The following is a 12,162-nucleotide window of genomic DNA, read 5'->3' as shown; positions in this document are numbered from 1 at the left end:
GACCCAAAGCTTTGTAATCCTCTACCTCCGGACACGGCTTCCGTTCGTTGTCATGGCGACGAGGTGTATAGGAAGCCATATGCGACAGCGAATTATGGTACTTTTATCTCTCATACGATGCCCATTTCTCGTTGTTGCAAAAGAAAAGTTTCCAATTTCGCTGAAAAAACCCATACAAACTCAAAATAGAAGAAAGATACTGTGATTGTGAAGATTCTACGATTTCCTTTGATCAATAATCAAAGCAGACCTAAGACCTAGGAAGTGTCCTTACATTTCCACTATCAGGCAATAAGGTAACTGACAGAGGAAACTTCCACCAATAGAAGACAACTGAAGAGTTGGGCAAGGAGACCTGTAGAGGGTTGTAATAACTTGATTGATGTGAATCTTGAGCTGACGACACTGATGGCTGTCATGACTTGGTTGAAGATATCGCTAGCTTGTCGCACAGACAGTATATCATTCCACACTTGCCACAAGAATCCATCAATTCAACTACAAAAACAAAACAAAAACAGCAACAATAAGATAGAGAAGTAAACAAACCAATAACATCAAAGTGAATTAAGTTTTTTTTTTTTCATCAAAGTATCATCAGACAAGTCATTTCTCATGTAGTATTTCTTTGTTTCTGAACAAAACAAAGTTATGATTGGGACGTTGTGCACAGTGCAATTATTCCATGCAATCAAATGATATCTATTACTCGCATTTTTTGGCATTTACTAAACTGTCACGGAGTGTTTAGATGTTGTTATTTAACCCAACAAACATTCACTGCACAATGAACCCTGCATGTGTGTTTTTGTTTTTCATTGTGCCAATATTATTGGTGTTTCCGACCCAAACAATATCATACAGCATACTGTTCAGGTTGCGGAAAATCATTACATAAAACGAAGAAAATCATAAGATATTTGTCCATCACGAAAATCAAAATGTTCAAGTTCTGAAATTGTTCCGATTGTTTGAAGTTGTCGTTTTTGATAAACGATAAACTCACATACAGAAGAAAAACGATTTAGATGCATTAGTATCTGCAGATTGAAACTCAAATAAGGACAGCAACCACTATAACGAAGATGCCAACAATATGAAAGAAAGCACGTCGCCGCACAAACATACAGACATAATAAACGGGGAATTCCGGTCCTATTAAAAGTTAGTCTGGTAAGGAAGAGTAAACTCTTACAAGCACAAACGTGAAAATTTGATCAAAATTGGATAAAAATTAAGGAAGTATCGCCAAGTTTCACTAATTTTCACAAAACGCTTCTCAAACAGTCAATATGACTTTGCAAATGAGTGAGTTAATGATGTCATCCCTTCACAACGTGCGTTACACTTGGTAAACAAAATCTGAAATTTACACCTATTTTGTTTAAATGCATATGCCCATATCCTAACAACTGGTATATCTGAGTGATCTATATTTTATGTACAGATGACAATCAGATATCAAGATATACAATCTAATAGCCAAAAAAATAATAATAATAATAATCATTTTTGTGAATCTGGTGTATACGATCGATGGGAAATTGCGCTGTGAGGACATCATAAGTCATAATCAAGATCTATAATGTCAACTGTTCGAGAGCTCTTGTGGAAAAATTAGCGAAACTTCGAAAGTTCGAAACTTCACAAGTTCATAACTTCCCTAAGATATAATTTCTAACCGATTTTGATCTTTTTTTTTCAATGTTGTGGTTATAAAACTTTACTTTTCACTTAACTTTAAACTTTTCACTTAGATTCCACGTTTGAGAGCATCATTTGCGTTATAAACATGGAAGAAAACTCACCAAACTTGGGAGTGAGTGGTGACAGTTTTCGCCCGGTGCCCGCGTAGCTCTCCTTCGCGCTCAGGCCTGCGTGACTCCCGCCGCTACTCGAGCCGCATCTCCCGGCGTCGGAGCCGAGGGGCGAGCCGATGTGTTTCTTTTGCCGTGCCCGCGAGTTCTGGAACCACACCTGCGTAACGCGTTTGCTGAGACCCGTAATCTGCGCGATTCGCTCCAAGTCCTGGCCGTCGGGGTTGCTGTCTACGTTAAAGTTAGCCTGCAGGACTTCGAGTTGTTCCTCAGTGAAAGTGGTCCGTATTCGTTTTGTTTTCTGTTGTGGTCTGTCGCTGCCATTTCCTTCACCACCGTACTCAGATCCTGGACCAGATTACCAAGGATTGTATGACAGCAATGAGCATAAAAAAATGTCTATAATAGCAACATGAGATTTATATTTATACTTATAATTCTATTCCTGCACTTTCTCAGGGTACAATATAAATAAAAAAAAAAATACCACGCAGAAACATGGTCAGAAATGTTGAATAATAATTATGAAAAATTAAATTTCATAAAATCAAATTTCATAGCAAATTTAGTGTTCATTCTTTAGAATGACAAATATCGAAAAACAAAGCAAAAGGAAGAGGTCCTATACATGGGACCAACCTTTTACTATCTTAAAAGGATGGTATAGTTTTTTGTTGAGATGGGGATTCAGGTTCTAACTTGTTGCGAGATAAAGAAGGCCTAAGTATATGAAATATTACATAGCTTATATTTCTAGGAGAAATCCCAAACTTGTTTTATGATAATCGGTTTTGAAATGGCTAAGATATTTTAAACAAAGATGTCCTAATAAAAGGTGGGATCCACATTTTATCAGGACCACTTTAATTACTCTGTTTTTCGATATCTTAGCCATTTCAAACAGATTTCATCAAATAAACTTTGAATTTCTCTTAGCATTGTATGCTCTTTGATATTTCTTAAGTGGTTTCTAATTATCTCGCAAAAAAGCAAACTTCTGAATCCCCCATCTTAACATAACTATACCTTTGGGATAACCTACAACTCGTTATTATATGTCTACATTTACAGTGACATACCAGAATGAATATTTCAATCTGCTTTATTTTGTTTTTGAATACAAATTATTTCTGGAGAGAGAGATTGTTTTCAAACAGCTTCCCTTTGCGTCATATACATACTTATCTGATCTAAAATACCAACCCCTGTCATAATAAATAAGCCGGTGGGGTTGAAACAACGCTAATCACCAGTCATCAGAAGTCGTACAAATTCCCTTGATCATCTTTGCTTACGAAAGTTTCTGGATGCAACTAAATTTTACCGAGTACAGAATATTGTAAATGACGTTGTGATTTTTATTTTTTATTTTATTTATTTTATTTTTTTTTTTTGGGGGGGGGGGGGGTGGGTGGGAGTTCTTCATGTACGTAATTTGTGATGCGATTTTGTGCACGCTCTGGGTGTGTGGCTTGCACAGGCGCAATCCTATGTCCTGGCGTTGACGAGAAATTTTATTCGTTTTTCATGACGTCTCAACATTAAGGGAGAGCACAACAGTGAGTTCACCGGAGAAACTACTCCAATCCATCGCCTCCATGAGACAACTTTCGAAAAGTCTAAAACGATACAAGAAGACGGCATCTCCTTTGCTAGATAAAAAAAAATAATCACCACGCTCTTCGTTACTGTCTTCATTTTCTTTTCTTTTTCTTCTACTCCAGGCACGTGCTCGTCGTCTCTTTTTCGATAAAATAAGAAAATTCAGTCAAGTTGTACTTTCTGGTTCTTCTTCCTCTTTTTCGTCTTCTTCTTGATCGTCCAATTACTTTCCACTAGAATTAATCTCATGAAGATAATGACACGCAGCACTATATCACAATCGAAAATGGTTAATTTTGTTTTTGTTTGATATAATTTGTTACTTATTTTTGGGTCTAATCAGTAACAATGTTAGGAGCTCTGTTACATCACAGTGCAGTAGAGTATATTTATATAGCAGCTGCGCTTTACAAATTGGTCTAATTATTATTATTATAATTTTTATCAAATTTTCGTTTATTCATTTTTGTGGTTGTTTGAATAAGCAGTGAAGGAACTTTTCGGATGGTGCTTAAATCATTCATGAGCAAGCTGTGGTGAGACCGACGACTATAAGTCCCTTCTAATGACCAGGCAATGAGCATGGGAGTGCCTTGCCTATAAGGGCGCATCCGGCCTCGAACCAGTGGCTCTAAGTTTGAGAGACCACTGTCCTACCCACTGAGCTATCACCTCCTCATCCCTTATGGTGCTCGGAATGGCTACCATGACAGTTGATTTGTTTTTACAAAACTCAGCTCTCATTCAGTGCATTATTTTCGATTAATTTCCAAGGAGGATATACATTTACAGCAAGCTGACGTCTTTAAATTGCCCTTCTCCGAAGAGATTTGTTGACTTGCGTCAATACAAGACCCTGGTGGGCGGTTCGTTAAACTTCTTAATTGGCGCGGCGTCCAGCGCGTCTCTAACGAACTCTTATTCAGACTTAATTGAGGTCGCGTGCAAACTCTCACGTACGGCCTCCCCAAGAGTATTCTGTTTAATTACGCGCACGACTCCGTACACCCGGAGGCGCGTTAAAACACCTGTAGTCAGACGATTTGACCACAAGTTATCCAAGCGGTGGATCCGATGGTTGTCATTCTCATCAATAGACAGACCTCCCAATCTGAAGAGGATGTGATTACTGTTGATGGTCATTACCATCTGCGTCAAACTACCATCATTGTGCAAAGAAGGAACTCTCTATTTTTTCTACCGCTTGATTTCTTGACTGCTTGAAATAAAAATAAAAGATGATGATAATCGATGTATTAAATGAAGGAATGAATTAGTTTGTTAGTTTGTTTGTTTTAAGCCTCAGGGCTGTTTTTCAGTGAGTCCGTGTATTGGTTTACAGCATAAAACAGTACAATGTGATGCAGTACAATATGAATGAATGAGTCTTTGCAAATAATTTGGTTTCCTTTCGAATTAGATGTACATTATGCTCAGAAAACGGATCTTTACTGTCGGAAAGTGTCATCGAATATCGATATCGCATTGGGGTTTTTTTCAGCATGTTTCTCAGTCATTCTGGTTGAAAGTGAAATCAAAATTGAATTGAATTGAATTGAATTGAATTGAATTGAATTGAATTGAATTGAATTGAATTGAATTGAACTGAATTGAATTGAATTTTCCTGTTTGTGAATTGATGATAATCGTCATTAGTAAATCAATATCACCAGCATCGACATAGTTTGAAATGAAGAGCATGTCATATAGGTTGAACTTCAGAGTGTGCGGAATCTTACCACTTCCGTCCCCGTTGCTACGGCACGCTGCCTCCATGAGCTCGAGGTAGTGGGACTTGCAGAGCACTTTGTTCTCGATCATGGCGAACTCTTCCCCCGTCGATAGCTGACGCTTGCAGTTGTCGCAGGCGAAGCAAGCGAGGTGGTACACGTTTTCCCTCGCCCTCCGAACCCAGTCGCTGGCGTCGATGCTCCGTAAGCACCGCGCACATTTTGTGCCAAACTCCCTGGGGCATAGTGAAAACAGACCAATAGACACCAAAAATATCAATTATTACCAAAAAAAAAAATTCTTAGGGGATATTTCTCTTAAATACAATAACGAAAATTCCACATTTGTTGCAAGCGCTTCAAAATCACACTTGAAAAAACAATACGCCCTCGTTCAAAATCTGATGGTGTCACCATGCACCCCTTTTTCAGAAACTTGTAAAAGTCCCCGTTTGCCATTTCAACTTTATCTATGGTCAATGTCCAAATAATTATCACTGTTTTATGAATCCACACGCTACTACTTTGACAAATCGCATTTCGTATTGTTCGAAAAGCGTATATAATTGACTCAGCGGCTTCGACCTTAGTCGAAAATGATGTACAATGTCTTTAGAAGGGTTTGCTTGATATCATTTGAAACAGTCTGACTTTGAACAACTATCAACTCCAACGTAAAATTTCACCGTTGTTCAAACGTTAAAAACTATAATTACAAATGTTTATTAAACCATTGTTTTCTTTTTTTTCCCGTGTTCATTGCTCATTCCCTAATCATGATAATGACAATTTGCCATAATCTCTGGCGCTGCATGTAAGTTGTCATGGTTTTTGCAAGAAACGTGTAACACGTTGGCCCTATAAGGAATAGTGGCGCTTATCGGTATCTTCTCTACAGTATTACGACACTATATCTCTGTAGTGGGCGTTCCACCCATTTCAGAGCACTTTAGTTAAACGAAAGAAAGAATGGAAAAGAGGATCTCAACAAGCAACATCATGAGAAGCAGAATTCCAAAAACGATTTTCTTGTTTCATCCATAGTGATGAATTCAGAGCAGCTGTGGACAATTGTCATCCACCATCCCTCTCTAAGTTGGCTTTTTCTTTTAATTGAGATTATATTCTCTGTTCCTCCCACGTTCGTTTGAATTCTGATACACAATCACTTAAATAATTATATTTTAGATAACCACCAGTCGCTTTTGGTTTAGGGAGACAGATTTCATCAGAACTGACCTCGAGTAGCACCGTCTGCAGAAGACGTGTTGGTCCTTGAAGTAACAACTCTGGTGCGAACTCAGACTCTCCTCACATTCTAGACACCTCAGGCAAGTCACGTGCCAACTTAGGCCACGCCCTATGCGCAGAAGGTATTTGTCCACGATTGGTTTCTCACATCCTGCGCAGCTTTCGCCTTCATTCTAAAAACAAACAAAGAAAAAACAAAAACAAAACATGCAACGAGGACGTAAGCGTGTAAATCTAAATGGATTTGTTTGAAGATTATTGTCTCAAGCCAGTAATTCCGACCTGTAGTATACATTATTATAGATTAATTTCTGACTGGACTACTATGATTTCCATTGGCGATGTGTAAGCCATAAAGGCCAGTGATGTACAAGTGTATAGCATATAATATAGGTTACTATAGATAATTGACCGATTGAACTCTGCCTGCAAGTCTCTAGCATTCGTTCAATTTATGGTTAGAGTAATTTCTGTTTTCTCTTTCGATCTCTTGTCCGATACAAGTGGTATGCAAAACACAACGTGTCTGTAAATTAAGCATGTAGCCACAATCATAATATTTATCTTTTTTTTTTCTTTTTTTGTGTACTTCAATATGAATGCCTCACCTACCCTTCCACCTAGCATTTTTATGCTCAGGAATAGGATTCACTTGTAGAGTGGTTACTATCTTATGTATCTTTGTTCGAGAAAAATAAAAATACCAATGACAAAATTTGAAACGAAATGGAAATGTATTTTCTGGACACGACTAATACATCGACTGAGATTAAATGTCATTGAGGGTAAAAATAAAAATAAAATGAAACGATGAAGGGTATTCAAGATTAGGACGAAATAGTGTCATTAAAGGCAAAAGGAAATTTTGAGTCTTGCGGATGAAGAGAGTTTTTTTTTTTTTTTTGCCTGTATCTATACCTCTCTCTCTCTTTCTTTTGTATACTTCTTCAATAGGAGTTTGGAGTTCAGAAGGAGCAGTAGAACACGTGATTAATCAATAGACCTGTACCGTTTCCTTTTGAACTAGACAAATCCTGTTTTCCACGCTACCTCCCCCTCAACTCGAGCATAACTTGTTGATAAACATATCGGAGCTGCTTCCTGTGTACAAAAAGCTGCCCACGTATACTGATCCATCCTTACCCTCCTTCTTTACATGTGAAATGACATAGGAATGATTGAAGGCTACTTGTACACGTTCATACCAAACCATAAAGTATAGTATAAGATATCAGTCATATGAAATGTGTGTGTGTACATGTGTGTGAGTGTGTGTGTTCAGAGACATATAGATACAGATAGATAGATAGAGAGAGAGAAAGAGAGGGAGATGTGATATACAAAAGTTGTGTCATATCCCAACCAATTATTGCTATGATGGCATTGTGCGTTTGTTGAGCACGTTTACGGTCGTGTAACATTGTTTCCTTTCACACCAATAAAGTAAAAAGAAAGGGAAAGACTGCGACTGACCTTCAAAACAAATAGAACCTTGGAAAATCAGATTTATTGATGAAGTAATTGATATGAAGTTCGCTGCATTAGATAAATATGTTATTATTTTAAAAAGCCACAAAGTTTACCTCTTGACGGAAATTAACCTCAGCCGCAAATTGGCAATTAGCCGCCAGTCGAAACTGACTAGGGAAATCTCTGTTTTGGTTGTTGGAAAACAATTGTAACCATTTCACCTCTTATAATGGCTCTCTTTCGTTAGTGCAAAGGATGTGTATTTTCTCCACAACTTTAACTCCGTTAAAAAGAAAAAAAGAAAAGAAAACATGTATATTCGGGGAAATTCTAATTTTTTTTCCTGTTAATCGTGGTTTGTTTCATTTTGTTTTGCTTCTACTATACACATGGATCAAAGAGAGCTACTGCATGCTACGAATGAATGAAAGAAATTTCAACATTTGGATGAAAGTTTAACTGAAAACAATGGTGATGGTTATTAAAGACAACATGATGATTAACCGTGTTGTCATAATAATACTTATAATTATCATACGAAATAATTGTAAAAAAAGGCCTTGTGTTCGCAGTGTAACAATGTCGATGAGATGTCGACTACTTAATTTCCATCTCCTGCTAAAAATGTCGACATCCTTAACATTATTATCATACATGTTATAAGTAGTAGTCCAAAAAGTAGTACGAATACCATGCAGATACTGAAATATCCTAAATTCACTTTTATCTTCTGCCCTACACTGTGATAACGGTATAAATATATCATTTAAATCGTTGGTATCGTTATCATATTTTTACTATTATTATTACTATCAGTATTTCAACAACTGTTCATCAATCTTGATTAAATGTAATAGTTGTCATTCTGAATTATCTTATAGTTGCAGTCTTAGGATTAGCAGTTGGTATTCGAAGACATAATCATCTTGCGTGAAGGTGCGTCGTTTCGACTAACCAGTATTCTACAGCCATCTGGTTAAAGTAAAATTCAAGTTTATAAAAATAAAAATGTCCTTGTTTTCTCGCCATAATGACCATAGTCTTGTTAATCATATTTTGGGATTCTCAATTTGTACAGAGATATCATAACTTTTTTCGTTGTGTAATCACAAATATCACTGCCCCAAAAATTAGAAACAGGTGTACTACACTAGCTATAGAGAAGAACATTTTCTTTGGATATGGTTATGTTTACCATGTTTTAGCATATTCACCCAAGAATTAAATAAATGACGAAAGATAGAGAGAGAGAGAGAGAGAGAGAGAGAGAGAGAGGAAACATTACAGTTTTATTTCCAAGCACAAAAACCTTCTCCAGTATTCTTACTATTGTCAGTAGTTGTATTCATATTTTGTGTGGTACTTCTTGAACAATGAAGATCAGAGTTATTATTTCTTTTTCCTAAGTAAGAGACAAAACATTTCGGCATGAAGTCGTCATCCGAAAGATTCAAACCAAACAGTATAACACCAAGGAAGGGGTGGTCTGGGGTTATTATCTCCTACGATCACTACGTGATTGAGATAGACTTGCCAGAAAAATATATGTCCAACCATACAATTCTCTTTCTCTTGAAAATGATAAGAATAAATGATGATAAGAAAAAAGTTACAAAGTAGTATTATTTACAAGCGTAATGAATATTTTCCTATGTTTGAAAATAATTATCAAAAACAAAAATACTTTGCTGGGAATTAGTACATAATTTATTGGACAATTTTACTTGATTTTATTTTCGACATCCATATGAATTTACTTTCTCGGTTGTAAATTTCAGCGGAAATCTGCTAGATGTTCAAAGAAAGAGGAAAATTCCTTTTGATACTCAGTTGAACATACAGGGATAATTTCAAAGGTAATCATTTTTCTTTCTTGTATTATTCCATATTATGATAATCGTTGTCGTCAGTAGCCACCGTTGAGTCAGATTTGATAGAATAACTGTTCGTACTGTTTTTAAGTTTCCTTCGGTTTTTTAAATCTATTTCATCATTAAAAATGTTTTGAAGATTGATTGTTCAGTTTAATTCTGTTGGGTTCGGAACTATTGCTATTGTTACTACATTGTATGCCTACTTGTATGAATCTCCTGCTGCTGCTGCTGCTGCTGCTACTTCTACTACTACTACCACTCTTACGACTACATTACGAGTGATGATAATATCATTACTAATTTCAAAGCAAATCCTGATACAGACATGAGTCATAATTTGGCTTGACTTTGATGACAGTATAAAAATCATTATATCGGCGAAAATGAAAGTGATTACAATTTTATTACTGCTTCAAAATTTCGATGATAACGTTGAATTTTTCTTCACTGAAAATAGTGTGATGTGCCTGTACCCGTGAACAGGTCCACAACGTTACGCAAATTCAGACTCCGGCATGTCAAGCTGAAGGTCCAAATCAGGACACTTAATTGTAATTAACACTTAACACATAACACTTAACTGTGATTACAGAATATCTCTATAGCAGATATCCACCAGTTGACATCTATGCCCTAGACAAATTCACCTTTTAGAGTAAAATTCAAAACAAAGAAATCTGGCAATCATTTTGCCATGAGGGTGAAAACACGACTCACCTCCGTCTTGGACGCGGGTTTGGACTCCACCTGGCTCATGGTCTCGTAGATTCGCCCGGCCGCGCCCGCAGAGGCGTCTGTCTCAAACCCCATAAAGACGGGCCGACGGCTCCAAGCCTACACACTATGTTACCTACACTTAAGGTGTCCTTCTTTTCTCCTCTTCTTTATTTCTTTTTCTTTTTGAGAAGAATCCAATAACAAGACAAGAAGGGGCAGGTTTTCGTTTGATACAGTCACAGTCCAGCTGGGTCGGGCGTCTATTACGTGTGAAAAGTGTCAACCAGAAAAGGGTTACGTTCCATGCTGCTGATTTCGTTGTTTTTTGCACAGCCGGTTTCGACAAGCCACAAAGGAATGATAATAAAAAAAATAGATATACAAATATTGGAAAAAGCTATAATATGATCGTCAATTGTAGCAGCGCTACTGAAATCACTGTCCCAGGGAGTGTTGCAGCCTTCATCTCAAAATGCGTAAAAACCAAAATGTCGGAGAGGAATAAGAAAAACAGAGCAAGATCATTTGAAATCGCAGCATTAATTGAGTTATTAACTCGTCATGAGTGGTAGACATCCAAAGCTGTGTGAAGAGATAGTCAATTCTAAATCAGCTATCAGTGCATGGGACTGCATACAGTGAGGGATGGTTTGCTGTCTCGTTTCCCTGCGCAGTTTCGCACTCGAAATGGATTTATCGATGGGGGGAGAGTTGTTATGTAATCCGCACCAGAGTGGCGTCACTGGACATACTGACCGCTGGTGGAAAAAGAAAAAGCACGTCCGGCTGACCGCCGAGCACCATATCAGGGGCTGATATTGACTGGTCACTTCTCTTACCAAGTGACCAATGGCTTTGCACTCTGAGCACCATCGTATGGCGACAGAAATCCCACGCGAGGAGAGGAAGGGGGGGGGGGGGAATGCTTGACAAATCATTCATTCTTCTTGATTAATTATGTTCAACCAGTTCATCGACTTCCACAATACGCTCTTACAAAACAATCGACATCGAAGAGACATGCGCCACCTACATTTGCCTATAACTATTATGCTTCATTGTATTAGATTGACATCCGACTTTAAAGGGATACTATAGTATTGGCGGAGATGAGGATTGGGCTTATAACTTCTTTCTTTTTTTTGCGAGATACCAAGAAACCACTTATGAAATAATACAGAGCATACAATTCTAAGAGAAATTCAAAATTTATTAGATGAATATTGGTCTTGGAATGGTTGAGACATCCAAAAACAAGGTAAAACAAAGCGATCGTCATAAAAGGTTCGTCCCACTTTTCATTAGGAATGCTCCGTTTTGGACATCTCGGCAATTTCAAAACCAATTTTCCTCAAATAAGCATTGAATCCCTCTTGGAATTACATGCCTCTTTCATAATTATTTCCTAAGCTGTTTCTCATTATCTCACCAATAGTAGGAACCTGAAGTTAGGTCTCAACCAAAACTATACGATCTCTTTAAGATGTTTTTCACAACAATAAAAGTAGACCTAAACTTTTCTGCTTGTCATTATTGACTGGATAGTTGAAAGCAAAGGGAAAGAATCTCATAAGCGTAATAAGTTTTTGTTGTTTAATGTCAAACTTATACATCATGATATAGCCCTATCTTTATTTCATATTCATCAAAGCGATAATGTTCAAATCTGAAGTGTGCATTTCGTATTCGATTGTTGTATGA

The 12,162-nt window shown here is 37.2% G+C and overlaps 1 protein-coding gene across 1 annotated transcript; it reads right to left on the bottom strand.

Moving 5' to 3' along the window:
* Positions 1 to 415: 415 nt before the first annotated feature.
* On the bottom strand, positions 416 to 10,554 carry LOC140240982 (LIM/homeobox protein Awh-like). Its single transcript, XM_072320757.1, has 5 exons — positions 10,462 to 10,554; positions 6,389 to 6,573; positions 5,159 to 5,385; positions 1,809 to 2,165; positions 416 to 498 (listed from the first exon to the last, which is right to left on the bottom strand). The coding sequence occupies exons 1-5, from the start codon at positions 10,552 to 10,554 to the stop codon at positions 416 to 418; spliced, it is 945 nt and encodes a 314-aa protein (XP_072176858.1).
* Positions 10,555 to 12,162: the final 1,608 nt, after the last annotated feature.

Source organism: Diadema setosum, chromosome 17 (genome assembly GCF_964275005.1).
Source record: "Diadema setosum chromosome 17, eeDiaSeto1, whole genome shotgun sequence".
Lineage (NCBI taxonomy): Eukaryota > Metazoa > Echinodermata > Echinoidea > Diadematoida > Diadematidae > Diadema > Diadema setosum.
This window is presented reverse-complemented; position numbering and strand designations above follow the sequence as displayed.